Source organism: Oncorhynchus masou, unplaced genomic scaffold (assembly GCF_036934945.1).
Source record: "Oncorhynchus masou masou isolate Uvic2021 unplaced genomic scaffold, UVic_Omas_1.1 unplaced_scaffold_1077, whole genome shotgun sequence".
NCBI lineage: Eukaryota > Metazoa > Chordata > Actinopteri > Salmoniformes > Salmonidae > Oncorhynchus > Oncorhynchus masou.
In genome coordinates, this window is record NW_027000482.1 from 207,075 (window position 1) to 218,476 (window position 11,402).

At 40.4% G+C, this 11,402-nt stretch overlaps 1 protein-coding gene across 1 annotated transcript; it reads right to left on the reverse strand.

Annotated features, from left to right (window-relative positions):
- Positions 1–5,114: 5,114 nt before the first annotated feature.
- Positions 5,115–11,402, reverse strand: LOC135529017 (zinc finger protein 239-like). Its single transcript, XM_064957973.1, has 2 exons — positions 10,825–11,402; positions 5,115–7,725 (listed from the first exon to the last, which is right to left on the reverse strand). The coding sequence occupies exons 1-2, from the start codon at positions 11,138–11,140 to the stop codon at positions 7,034–7,036; spliced, it is 1,008 nt and encodes a 335-aa protein (XP_064814045.1). The 5' UTR covers positions 11,141–11,402; the 3' UTR covers positions 5,115–7,033.

Consider the following 11,402-nt stretch of genomic DNA (forward strand, 5'->3'; position numbering starts at 1 on the left):
TACCATTCCGCTGCAGCAGATCATAAAATGGAAAAGACGACAAGACAGACTCCGCCTTCACATCCGTTCCACAGAAAACGTTTCCTTCCGGTTACCATTCTGCTGGCAGCAGATCATAAAATGGAAAAGACGACAAGACAGACTCCGCCTTCACATCCGTTCCATTTTTGAAGCACTCAATTGCAGTACATCTGTGCACAGCATTGCAACCACATAGGAAGAAAAACATACATAATTTGATGCATTTAAAAATATATATATAAAAATATATATTCATATAAATATGAATGCAACATCTAAAGTATTGGTCCCATGTTTGATATGCAAGAAAAACAATTTATCTTATTCCTCTAAGATTTTGTGCATAAATTTGTTTCCATCCCTATTAGTGAGCATCCGTCCAGGTGTGGCATATCAAAAAAGCTAATTAAACAACATGATCGTAACATGGGTAACATTTTATTGCTGGGGACAATAAAATGCTTCTCTAAAATGTGCAGTTTTGTCACACAACACAATGCCACAGATGTCTCAAGTTTTGAGGGAGCCTGCAATTGGCATGCAGCCTACAGGAATGTCCACCAAGGGCAGAACTAGGTCACTGCCAAGACCAGTTATATATCAGACAAGGACAGAACTAGAACACTGCCAAGACCAGTTATATATCAGACAAGGACAGAACTAGAACACTGCCAAGACCAGTTATATATCAGACAAGGACAGAACTAGAACACTGCCAAGACCAGTTATATATCAGACAAGGACAGAACTAGGTCACTGCCAAGACCAGTTATATATCAGACAAGGACAGAACTAGGTCACTGCCAAGACCAGTTATATATCAGACAAGGACAGAACTAGAACACTGCCAAGACCAGTTATATATCAGACAAGGACAGAACTAGAACACTGCCAAGACCAGTTATATATCAGACAAGGACAGAACTAGAACACTGCTGCTCTTTAATTACTTGTCACTTTTATTGCATTGTTGGTTAGGGGCTCGTAAGTCAGCATTTCACTGTAAGGTCTACATCTGTTATATTCAGCACATTGTTGGTTAGGGGCTCGTAAGTAACCATTTCACTAAGGTCTACATATGTTATATTCAGCACATTGTTGGTTAGGGGCTCGTAAGTAACCATTTCACTAAGGTCGACATCTGTTATATTCAGCACATTGTTGGTTAGGGGCTCGTAAGTAACCATTTCACCAAGGTCTACATCTGTTATATTCAGCACATTGTTGGTTAAGGGCTCGTAAGTCAGCATTTCACTGTAAGGTCTACATCTGTTATATTCAGCACATTGTTGGTTAGGGGCTCGTAAGTAAGCATTCCACTAAGGTCTACATATGTTGTATTCAGCACAGTACTTTAACTTAGAAACTAGCCTCTCAATTCTCTCGTGTGATTTCAGGGCAGCGAACCGGGGAAATGTCTTTGAACACTGAGAGCAATGGTAAATCTTCTGTCCGGTGTGAGTTCTCTCATGTGATTTCAAGTGTCCTTCCCAGTTAAAAGTCTTTCCCGCATTGAGAGCAGTGGTAAGGCTTCTCTGCTGTATGTGAAGGCTCCTCTCCTGAAATGCAACAGAAAGGTCCCACATCTAGCCATCCCTCTGGATGTAGTTCTAGCCATCACTATGGATGTAGTGCTAGCCATCACTCTGGATGTAGTTCTAGCCATCACTCTGGATGTAGTTCTAGCCATCACTCTGGATGTAGTTCTTGCCATCACTCTGGTCGTAGTTCTAGACATCACTCTGGTCGTAGTTCTAGCCATCACTCTGGTCGTAGTTCTAGCCATCACTCTGGTCGTAGTTCTAGCCATCACTCTGGTCGTAGTTCTAGCCATCACTCGGGATGTAGTTCCAGCCATCACTCGGGATGTAGTTCTAGCCATCACTCGGGATGTAGTTCCAGCCATCACTCTGGTCGTAGTTCTAGCCATCACTCTGGATGTAGTTCTAGCCATCACTCTGGATGTAGTTCCAGCCATCACTCTGGATGTAGTTCCAGCCATCACTCTGGATGTAGTTCCAGCCATCACTCTGGTTGTATTTCCAGCCATCACTGGTCGTAGTTCTAGCCATCACTCTGGATGTAGTTCCAGCCATCACTCTGGATGTAGTTCCAGCCATCACTCTGGATGTAGTTCCAGCCATCACTCTGGATGTAGTTCCAGCCATCACTCTGGATGTAGTTCCAGCCATCACTCTGGATGTAGTTCCAGCCATCACTCTGGATGTAGTTCCAGCCATCACTCTGGTTGTAGTTCTAGCCATCACTCTGGTCGTAGTTCTAGCCATCACTCTGGTCGTAGTTCTAGCCATCACTCGGGATGTAGTTCCAGCCATCACTCGGGATGTAGTTCCAGCCATCACTCTGGATGTAGTTCTAGCCATCACTCGGGATGTAGTTCCAGCCATCACTCTGGTTGTAGTTCCAGCCATCACTGGTCGTAGTTCTAGCCATCACTCTGGATGTAGTTCTAGCCATCACTCGGGATGTAGTTCCAGCCATCACTCTGGATGTAGTTCCAGCCATCACTCTGGTTGTAGTTCCAGCCATCACTGGTCGTAGTTCTAGCCATCACTCTAGATGTAGTTCCAGCCATCACTCGGGATGTAGTTCCAGCCATCACTCTGGTTGTAGTTCCAGCCATCACTCTGGTCGTAGTTCCAGCCATCACTCTGGATGTAGTTCCAGCCATCACTCTGGATGTAATTCCGATGGTGTCCACAAGATGGCAGCAGTGTAACGTTTCAGACGGTTAAAGTATGAGTGAACTACAGGACATTTAGTGTGAAGTCACCCAGGTACATATTAGTTAAATTAAATTAATGTTAGCAGGCAATATTAACTAGGGAAATTGTGTCACTTCTCTTGCATTCTGTGCAAGCTGAGTCAGGGTATATGCAGCAGTTTGGGCCGCCTGGCTCATTGCAAACTATGAAGACAAAGATCAGAATTAATTTCCCGGAATTTACATAATTATGACATAACATTGAAGGTTGTGCAATGTAACAGCAATATTTAGACTTATGGATGCCACCTGTTCGATAAAATACGGAACGGTTCCGTATTTCACTTAAAGAAATTATAGTTTCCGGATTTGACCATATTAATGACCTAAGGCTCGTATTTCTGTGTGTTTATTATATTATAATTAAGTCCATGATTTGATATTTGATAGAGCAGTCTGACTGAGCGGTGGTAGGCAGCACAGTCATTCAAACCAGCACTTTCCTGCATTTTGCAATGATTGAAGCTCAGCTCTGTTTATGACTTCAAGCCTATCAACTCCCGAGATTAGGCTGGCAATAATATAGTGCCTATAAGAACATCCAATAGTCAAAGGTATATGAAATACAAAATGGTATCGAGAGAAATAGTCCTATAATTCCTATAGTAACTACAACCTAAAACTTCTTAACTGGGAATATTGAAGACTCATGTTAAAAGGAACCACCAGCTTTCATATGTTCTCATGTTCTGAGCAAGGAACTTAAACGTTAGCTTTTTTACATGGCACATATTGCACTTTTACTTTCTTCTCCAACACTGTGCTTTTGCATTATTTAAACCAAATTGAACATGTTTCATTATTTATTTGAGACTAAATAGATTTTTATTTATGTATTAAGTTAAGTGTTCATTCAGTATTGTTGTAATTGTCATTATTACAAATATATATAAAAATTGGTATCAGCTTTTTTTGGTCCTCCAATATTCGGTATCGGCGTGGAAAATTCATAATCGGCCGACCTTGAGTTTAGATCCCTGTAACATGGATGTCATACAGGGTTGTAGCGCAATACGTTCAGAAGAGGGCGCTTCCACCACACCGAGTCACTACATGTCCAAACGTGTAAAAATGTCCCTTCTTTAATGCATTTATTCCATTCCTCGTACCTAATGTTTTGTCCTGTGTAATTGCGTGTCTTGTTTGCTAAAAAAAACAACATAGTTTTTAATCAAACACATTTTATGTGACGTCTTTCCATTGTTGTCCAATGAAGTAAAGGACCCCAAGCGTGCTCCACCACTCGATATTTTATAAATATCCATTCTTTAACACCTACTGTGCAACTGTGATTGTCCTGATTGTTAATCTAATTCTATGCATCCGTTGCCAAACCAAATCTGCAGTGCAATGGCGGGCTGCTCCTTCTCCGTTAAGAAACAACGACCCCTCGGGCAGAGGTCGCATTTAAACAGTACTTTTATTCAAAGCTGCGGATTTCAGAAAACAAAGGCACGCAATTAAAATAACTGACATTTTTACAAGTACGGACTTTATAGTGACTCGATGTTGTGGTGAAACCTCATTCATTAAGCTAGAACCCTGTACGGAAGATAGAACCCTGTACGGAAGATAGAACCCTGCACGGAAGATAGAACCCTGTACAGTAGATAGAACTATGTATGGCAGATAGAACCCTGCACGGAAGATAGAACCCTGTACGGAAGATAGAACCCTGTACGGAAGATAGAACCCTGTACGGTAGATAGAACCCCGCACGGAAGATAGAACCCCGTACGGAAGATAGAACCCCGCACGGAAGATAGAACCCCGCACGGAAGATAGAACCCCGTACGGAAGATAGAACCCTGCACGGAAGATAGAACCCTGTACGGTAGATAGAACCCTGTACGGCAGATAGAACCCTGCACGGAAGATAGAACCCTGTACGGAAGATAGAACCCTGTACGGAAGATAGAACCCTGTACGGTAGATAGAACCCTGTACGGAAGATAGAACCCTGTACGGTAGATAGAACCCTGTACGGAAGATAGAACCCCGCACGGAAGATAGAACCCCGTACGGAAGATAGAACCCTGCACGGAAGATAGAACTCTGCACAGGCTATTTTACATCGAAAGCTTATACAGAGCTTAAATGTTTCGGCTATGTTGGCTAGCAAGCTACCGAAGTGGCTGACTAGCTGCTGTTGTTGAGGAAGCGTCCCGTCCACTAGATTAGACGTCACGCTGGCAGCGTCGCCTGAAAAGATGCCCATCTGCTGACTGGAGTAGACAACGCAGTTAAGGATAATATGTATTTTATTATTTATGTATTTAATTAAACAATGTTATATTGAGATGTATAAAGAGAAGCATGTGTTGATTGATTAGTTCAGAATTTTAATGAGTGAGAATTTAAAACAAACTTCACACGAACTAAACATCTACATTGAAAGCAATTTCTGATTCATTCAGTCAGACAGACAGATAATATCAAAATAAGCATCTAGGTCTATAAAATAAGTAAATGTACAGCACCAATCAAAAGTTTGGACACACCTCCTCATTCAAGGTTTTATTTATTTATTTATTTACAATTTTCTACATTGTAGAATAATAGTGAAGACATCAAAACTATGAAATAACACATATGAAAAGTGTTAAACAGATCAAAATATATTTATATTTTAGACTCTTCAAAGTAGCCACCGTTTGCCTTGATGACAGCTTTGCACACTCTAGGTATTTTCTCAACCAGCTTCATGAGGTACCTGGAATGCATTTTAATTAACAGGTGTGCCTTGTTAGAAGATAATTTGTGGAATTTCTTTCCTTCATAATCAGTTGGAGCCAATCGGTTTTGTTGTGACAAGCCAGAGGTTGGAAACAGAAGATATTTGGTAAAAGATCAAGCCCATATTATGGCAAGAACAGCTCAAATAAGCAACAAGAAAAGACAGTCCATCATTACTTTAAAGACATGAAGCTCAGTCTGGAAAATTTCAAGAACTTTGAAACTTCAAGTGCAGCCGCAAAAACCATCAAGTGCTATGATGAAACTGGCTCTCATGAGGACCGCCAGAGAAAAGGAAGACGCAGAGTTACCTCTGCCGCAGAGGATAAGTTCATTAGAGTTACCAGCCTCAGAAATTGCAGGTTAAATAAATGCTTCACAGAGTTCAAATAACAGACACATCTCAACATCAACTGTTCAGAGGAGACTGCGTGAATCAGGCCTTCATGGTCGAATTGCAGCAAAGAAACCACTAATAAAGGACACCAATAATAAGAAGAGACTTGGTTCGGCCAAGAAACACTGGACATTAGACTGGTGGAAATCTGTCTTTTGGTCTGATGAGTCGAAATGTGAGATTTTTGGTTGCAATGTGAGACGCAGAGTAGGTGAACGGATGATCTCCACATGTGTGGCTCCTACAGTGAAGCTTGGAGGTGTGATGGTGCTTTGCTGGTGACACTGTCAGTGATTTATTTAGTGGGACTATCATTTGTTTTTCAACAGGACATTGACCCAAAACAAACCTTCAGGCTGTGTAAGGGCTATTTGACCAAGAAGGAGAGTGATGGAGCACTGCATCAGATGACCTGGCCTCCACAATCACCCGACCTCAACCCAATTGAGACGGTTTGGGATGAGTTGGACAGCAGAGTGAAGGAAAAGCAGCCAAGTGCTCAGCATATGTGGGAAAACTTTCAAGACTGTTGAAAAATCATTCCAGGTGAAGCTGGTTGAGAGAATGCCAAGAGTGTGTAAACCTGTCATCAAGGCAAAGGGTAGCTACTTTCAAGAATCTAAAAAATATTTTGATTTGTTTAACACTTTTTTTGTTATTACATGATTCCATGTGTGTTATTTCATAGTTTTGATGTCTTCATTATTATTGGGGCGGCAGGGTAGCCTAGTGGTTAGAGTGTTGGACTAGTAACCGGAAGGTTGTGAGTTCAAACCCCCGAGCTGACAAGGTACAAATCTGTCGTTAACAGTTAACCCACTGTTCCCAGGCCGTCATTGAAAATAAGAATGTGTTCTTAACTGACTTGCCTGGTTAAATAAAGGTAAAATTAAATGTAGAAAATAGCAAATAAATAAAGAAAAACCCTTTAATGAGTAGGTGTGTCCAAACTTTTGACTGGTACTGTAGGTGTATTGTTTGTTAAACTTTGCAATCAATGTTTTTTTCTTGGCATACATTTTAAAGTGGAAACGTGAGTCTCAACATCACTCCGTTACAGTGGAATGGCCCATAAACAAAAACACATTCTCAGGTCAAAAACACAAGTCAGAACACAGCCTCTCTATTCTCTCATGTGATTTCAGGTCCTCTGACTGGGAAAATGTCTTTCCACAATGAGAGCAGTGGTATGTCTTCTCCTCCTGTGTATGTATTCTTTCATGCTTATTCAGATGCCTTAACCGGTTAAATCTCTTTCCACAGTGGGAGCAGTGGTAGGTCTTATCCCCTCCTGTGTGTGTCCTGTCATGTCTATTCAGGCCTCCTAACTGGGTAAAACTCTTTCCACACAGGGAGCATTGGTATGGCTTTGCTCCTGTGTGGGTATTCTCATGAGTTTTCATGGTCACCAACCACCTAAAACTCTTTTCACAATAGGAACAGTGGTAAGGCTTCTCACCTGTGTGTATTCTCTCGTGCATTTTTAGGGACCCTGACTTGGTAAAACTCTTTCCACATTGGGAGCAGTGGAAAGTCTTCCTCCCTTCTGTGTGTATTTTCTCATGTGTTTTCCAGTTCCCTATCCAGGTAAAACTCTTTCCGCATTGGGAGCAGTGGTAAGGCTTCTCTCCTGTGTGTATTATCTCATGCGCTTTCAGGTTGCCTAACTTAGTAAAACTCTTTCCACAGAGGGAACAGTGGTGTTTTCCTGCTGGTTTGGACGTCTCTGGGTCTGGTTCCCCTGAAGGACTCTTCCTGCTGTCAGAGTGAGAGCCTGGTCTCTCTCCTGTCAAAACAAACAGAGTATTTAGTTAATCAGAGACCTGAATGAAACCTTCACATGATAATACTGTTACCTATTTGGTTTAATCAAGACTGGTTCCCTCAGTAACATTGCTGTTAAAAATGAACTTGGTGAGATTTTAAAAGCAAATAATATAATAGAGCTTCAAATTGAATCTTGCACTTATGGAATGTCATGTTTATAGGCTGAACAGAGCTCTATAATAATAGATAATGTCATGTTTACAGGCTGAGCAAAGCTCTGTAATAATAGATAATGTCATGTTTACAGGCTGAACAGAGCTCTCTAATAATAGATAATGTCATGTTTACAGGCTGAACAGAGCTCTATAATAATAGATAATGTCATGTTTATAGGCTGAGCAGAGCTCTATAATAATAGATAATGTCATGTTTACAGGCTGAACAGAGCTCTCTAATAATAGATAATGTCATGTTTACAGGCTGAACAGAGCTCTATAATAATAGATAATGCCATGTTTACAGGCTGAGCAAAGCTCTGTAATAATAGATAATGTCATGTTTATAGGCTGAGCAGAGCTCTATAATAATAGATAATGTAATCTCTATCATAATGATAATGTTTATAGGCTGAGCAGAGCTCTATAATAACAGATAATGGTTATAGGCTGAGCAGAGCTCTACAATAATAGATAATGTCATGTTTATAGGCTGAGCAGAGCTCTATAATAATAGATAATGTCATGTTTATAGGCTGAGCAGAGCTCTATAACAATAGATAATGTCATGTTTATAGGCTGAGCAGAGCTCTCTAATAATAGATAATGCCATGTTTACAGGCTGAGCAAAGCTCTATAACAATAGATAATGTCATGTTTATAGGCTGAGCAGAGCTCTATAATAATAGATAATGTAATCTCTATCATAATGATAATGTTTATAGGCTGAGCAGAGCTCTATAATAACAGATAATGGTTATAGGCTGAGCAGAGCTCTACAATAATAGATAATGTCATGTTTATAGGCTGAGCAGAGCTCTATAATAATAGATAATGTCATGTTTATAGGCTGAGCAGAGCTCTATAACAATAGATAATGTCATGTTTATAGGCTGAGCAGAGCTCTCTAATAATAGATAATGTCATTTTTACAGGCTGAGCAGAGCTCTATAATAATAGATAATGTCATGTTTATAGGCTGAGCAGAGCTCTATAATAATAGATAATGTCATGGTTATAGTCTGAGCAGAGCTCTATAATAATGGAGCTCTAAATTAAAATGCATCATTGTTAACACTGGTGCTCCCAACTTAAACAAGTGAAGACAACATAAAATATAACCAGGAACAAATATTAGTTTTAAATCGACTGAGATATAGCCTATAGGGCCTAGTTTTAAATCCATTGAGATATAGCCTATAGGGCCTAGTTTTAAATCCATTGAGATATAGCCTATAGTGCCTAGTTTTAAATCCATTGAGATAAAGCCTATAGGGCCTAGTTTTAAATCCATTGAGATATAGCCTATAGTGCCTAGTTTTAAATCCATTAAGGTATAGTCTATAGGGCCTAGTTTTAAATCCATTGAGATATAGCCCATAGTGCCTAGTTTTAAATCCATTGAGATATAGCCTATAGGGCCTAGTTTTAAATCCATTGAGATATAGCCTATAGTGCATAGTTTTAAATCCATTGAGATATAGCCTATAGTGCATAGTTTTAGAGCAAATAAATCCCAGAACAACAGCAAAGGACCTTGTGAAGATGCTGGAGGGAACAGGTACAAAATTATCTATATCCACAGTAAAACAAGTCCTATATCGACATAACATGAAAGGCCGCTCAGGAAGGAAGAAGCCACTGCTCCAAAACTGCCATAAAAAAGCCAGACTACGGTTTTCAACTGCACATGGGGACAAAGATCGTACTTTTTGGAGAAATGTCCTCGGGTCTGATGAAACTGTTTGGCCATAATAACCATCGTTATGTTTGGAGGAAAAAGGGGAGGCTTGCAAGCTGAAGAACACCATCCCAACCGTGAAGCACAGGGGTGGCAGCATCATGTTGTGGGGTGCTTTGCTGCAGGAGGGTGCACTGGTGATGACATGATGAGGATGGAAAATGATGTGGATATATTGCAGCAACATCTCTAGACATCAGTCAAGAAGTTAAAGCTTGGTCGCAAATGGGTCTTCCAAATGGACAATGACCCCAAGCATACTTCCAAAGTTGTGGCAAAATGGCTTAAGGACAACAAAGTCAAGGTATTGGAGTGGACATCACAAAGCTCTGACCTCAATCCTATAGAAAATGTGTGGGCAGAACTGAAAAAGCTTGTGCGAGCAAGGAGGCCTGACAAACCCGACTCAGTTACACCAGCTCTGTCAGGAGGAATGGGCCAAAATTCACCCAACTTTTTGTGGGAAGCTTGTGGAAGGCAACCCGAAACGTTTGACCCAAGTTAAACAACTTAAAGGCAATGCTACCAAATACGAACTGATGGATACCTCAGCATTCTGGTTCCTACATGATTCCATATGTGTTATTTCATAGTTTTGATGTCTTCACTATTATTCGACAATGTAGAAAAAAAGTCAAATTAAGAAAAACCCTTGAATGAGTAGGTGTGTCCAAACTTTTGACTGGTACTGTATATGATGTGGTATCAGACATCAGGTGGTTGCCATAGTAACATACTCTACAATGTGGTATCAGACATCAGGTGGTTGCCATAGTAACATACTCTACAATGTGGTATCAGACATCAGGTGGTTGCCATAGTAACATACTCTACAATGTGGTATCATATATGGGACATTTCAATCAGATCAGTCTGCCTTACAATATAACTGAAAAACGTAGGAACTAATAAAACCATAGATTTTATAAACAAATGATTTAGATCTTCAAATCATATTTTTGAAAAATATATTTAGAGATGTTTAAAAATTGTGAAAAAAATATAACGGTGAGCATTTTATCCATTAACATTTTGTTGGTCGAGTCCCCACTCTGTAGCTGTAACAATTCCTACAGCACAACATTATTCAAGTGTAGAATACCCTTTAAAAAACATTAGTTAAACAACTGCAGAGTTCGTGCCCTTGTTTTTTAAGACTTACTGGTGTTAATCAGATCTCCGGTCTTCTCTTCTTGTTCCTCCTCCCCCAATGTAACGGTAATCTCATCCTCCTCCTCTTTCACTCCAAAAACTGCATCCACCTCTTTCCCCTCCTCTTCTTTTACTGTAACATCTTCCTCCTCTTTCACTCTGAACTCGTCTTCCTCTTCTTTCACTGGAACATCCTCATCCTCTACTTCTTTTTTTACCGAAACATCCTCCTCTTCTTTCACAACAACGTTCAGCCACAGACCCTCTTTCTCCGTCCAGCAGACCTCCTCTTCTTTAGCAGGAGGAGAGTAGCTCAGTGAACTCATGGTCGGGGATGTTATCTAGCTAACTAGTTAGCATTAACGATTAGCCTGGAGCTACTGCTATCTTAACCAGACGGGTAGATGACGACGGTAACTAACAACGTAGGCATGAATGTTAAATTAAATGGGATAACAAGTAGATACGACAGAAGTGTGTTTAAAACATAGCTAGTAATACACCGGTGCAGTCTAAATAGCTTTATTGTTTCGGCTTTTTTGTCTAGCAAGCTACAGAGGTTTCTGACGAGCTGTTGTTGTTGAAGGA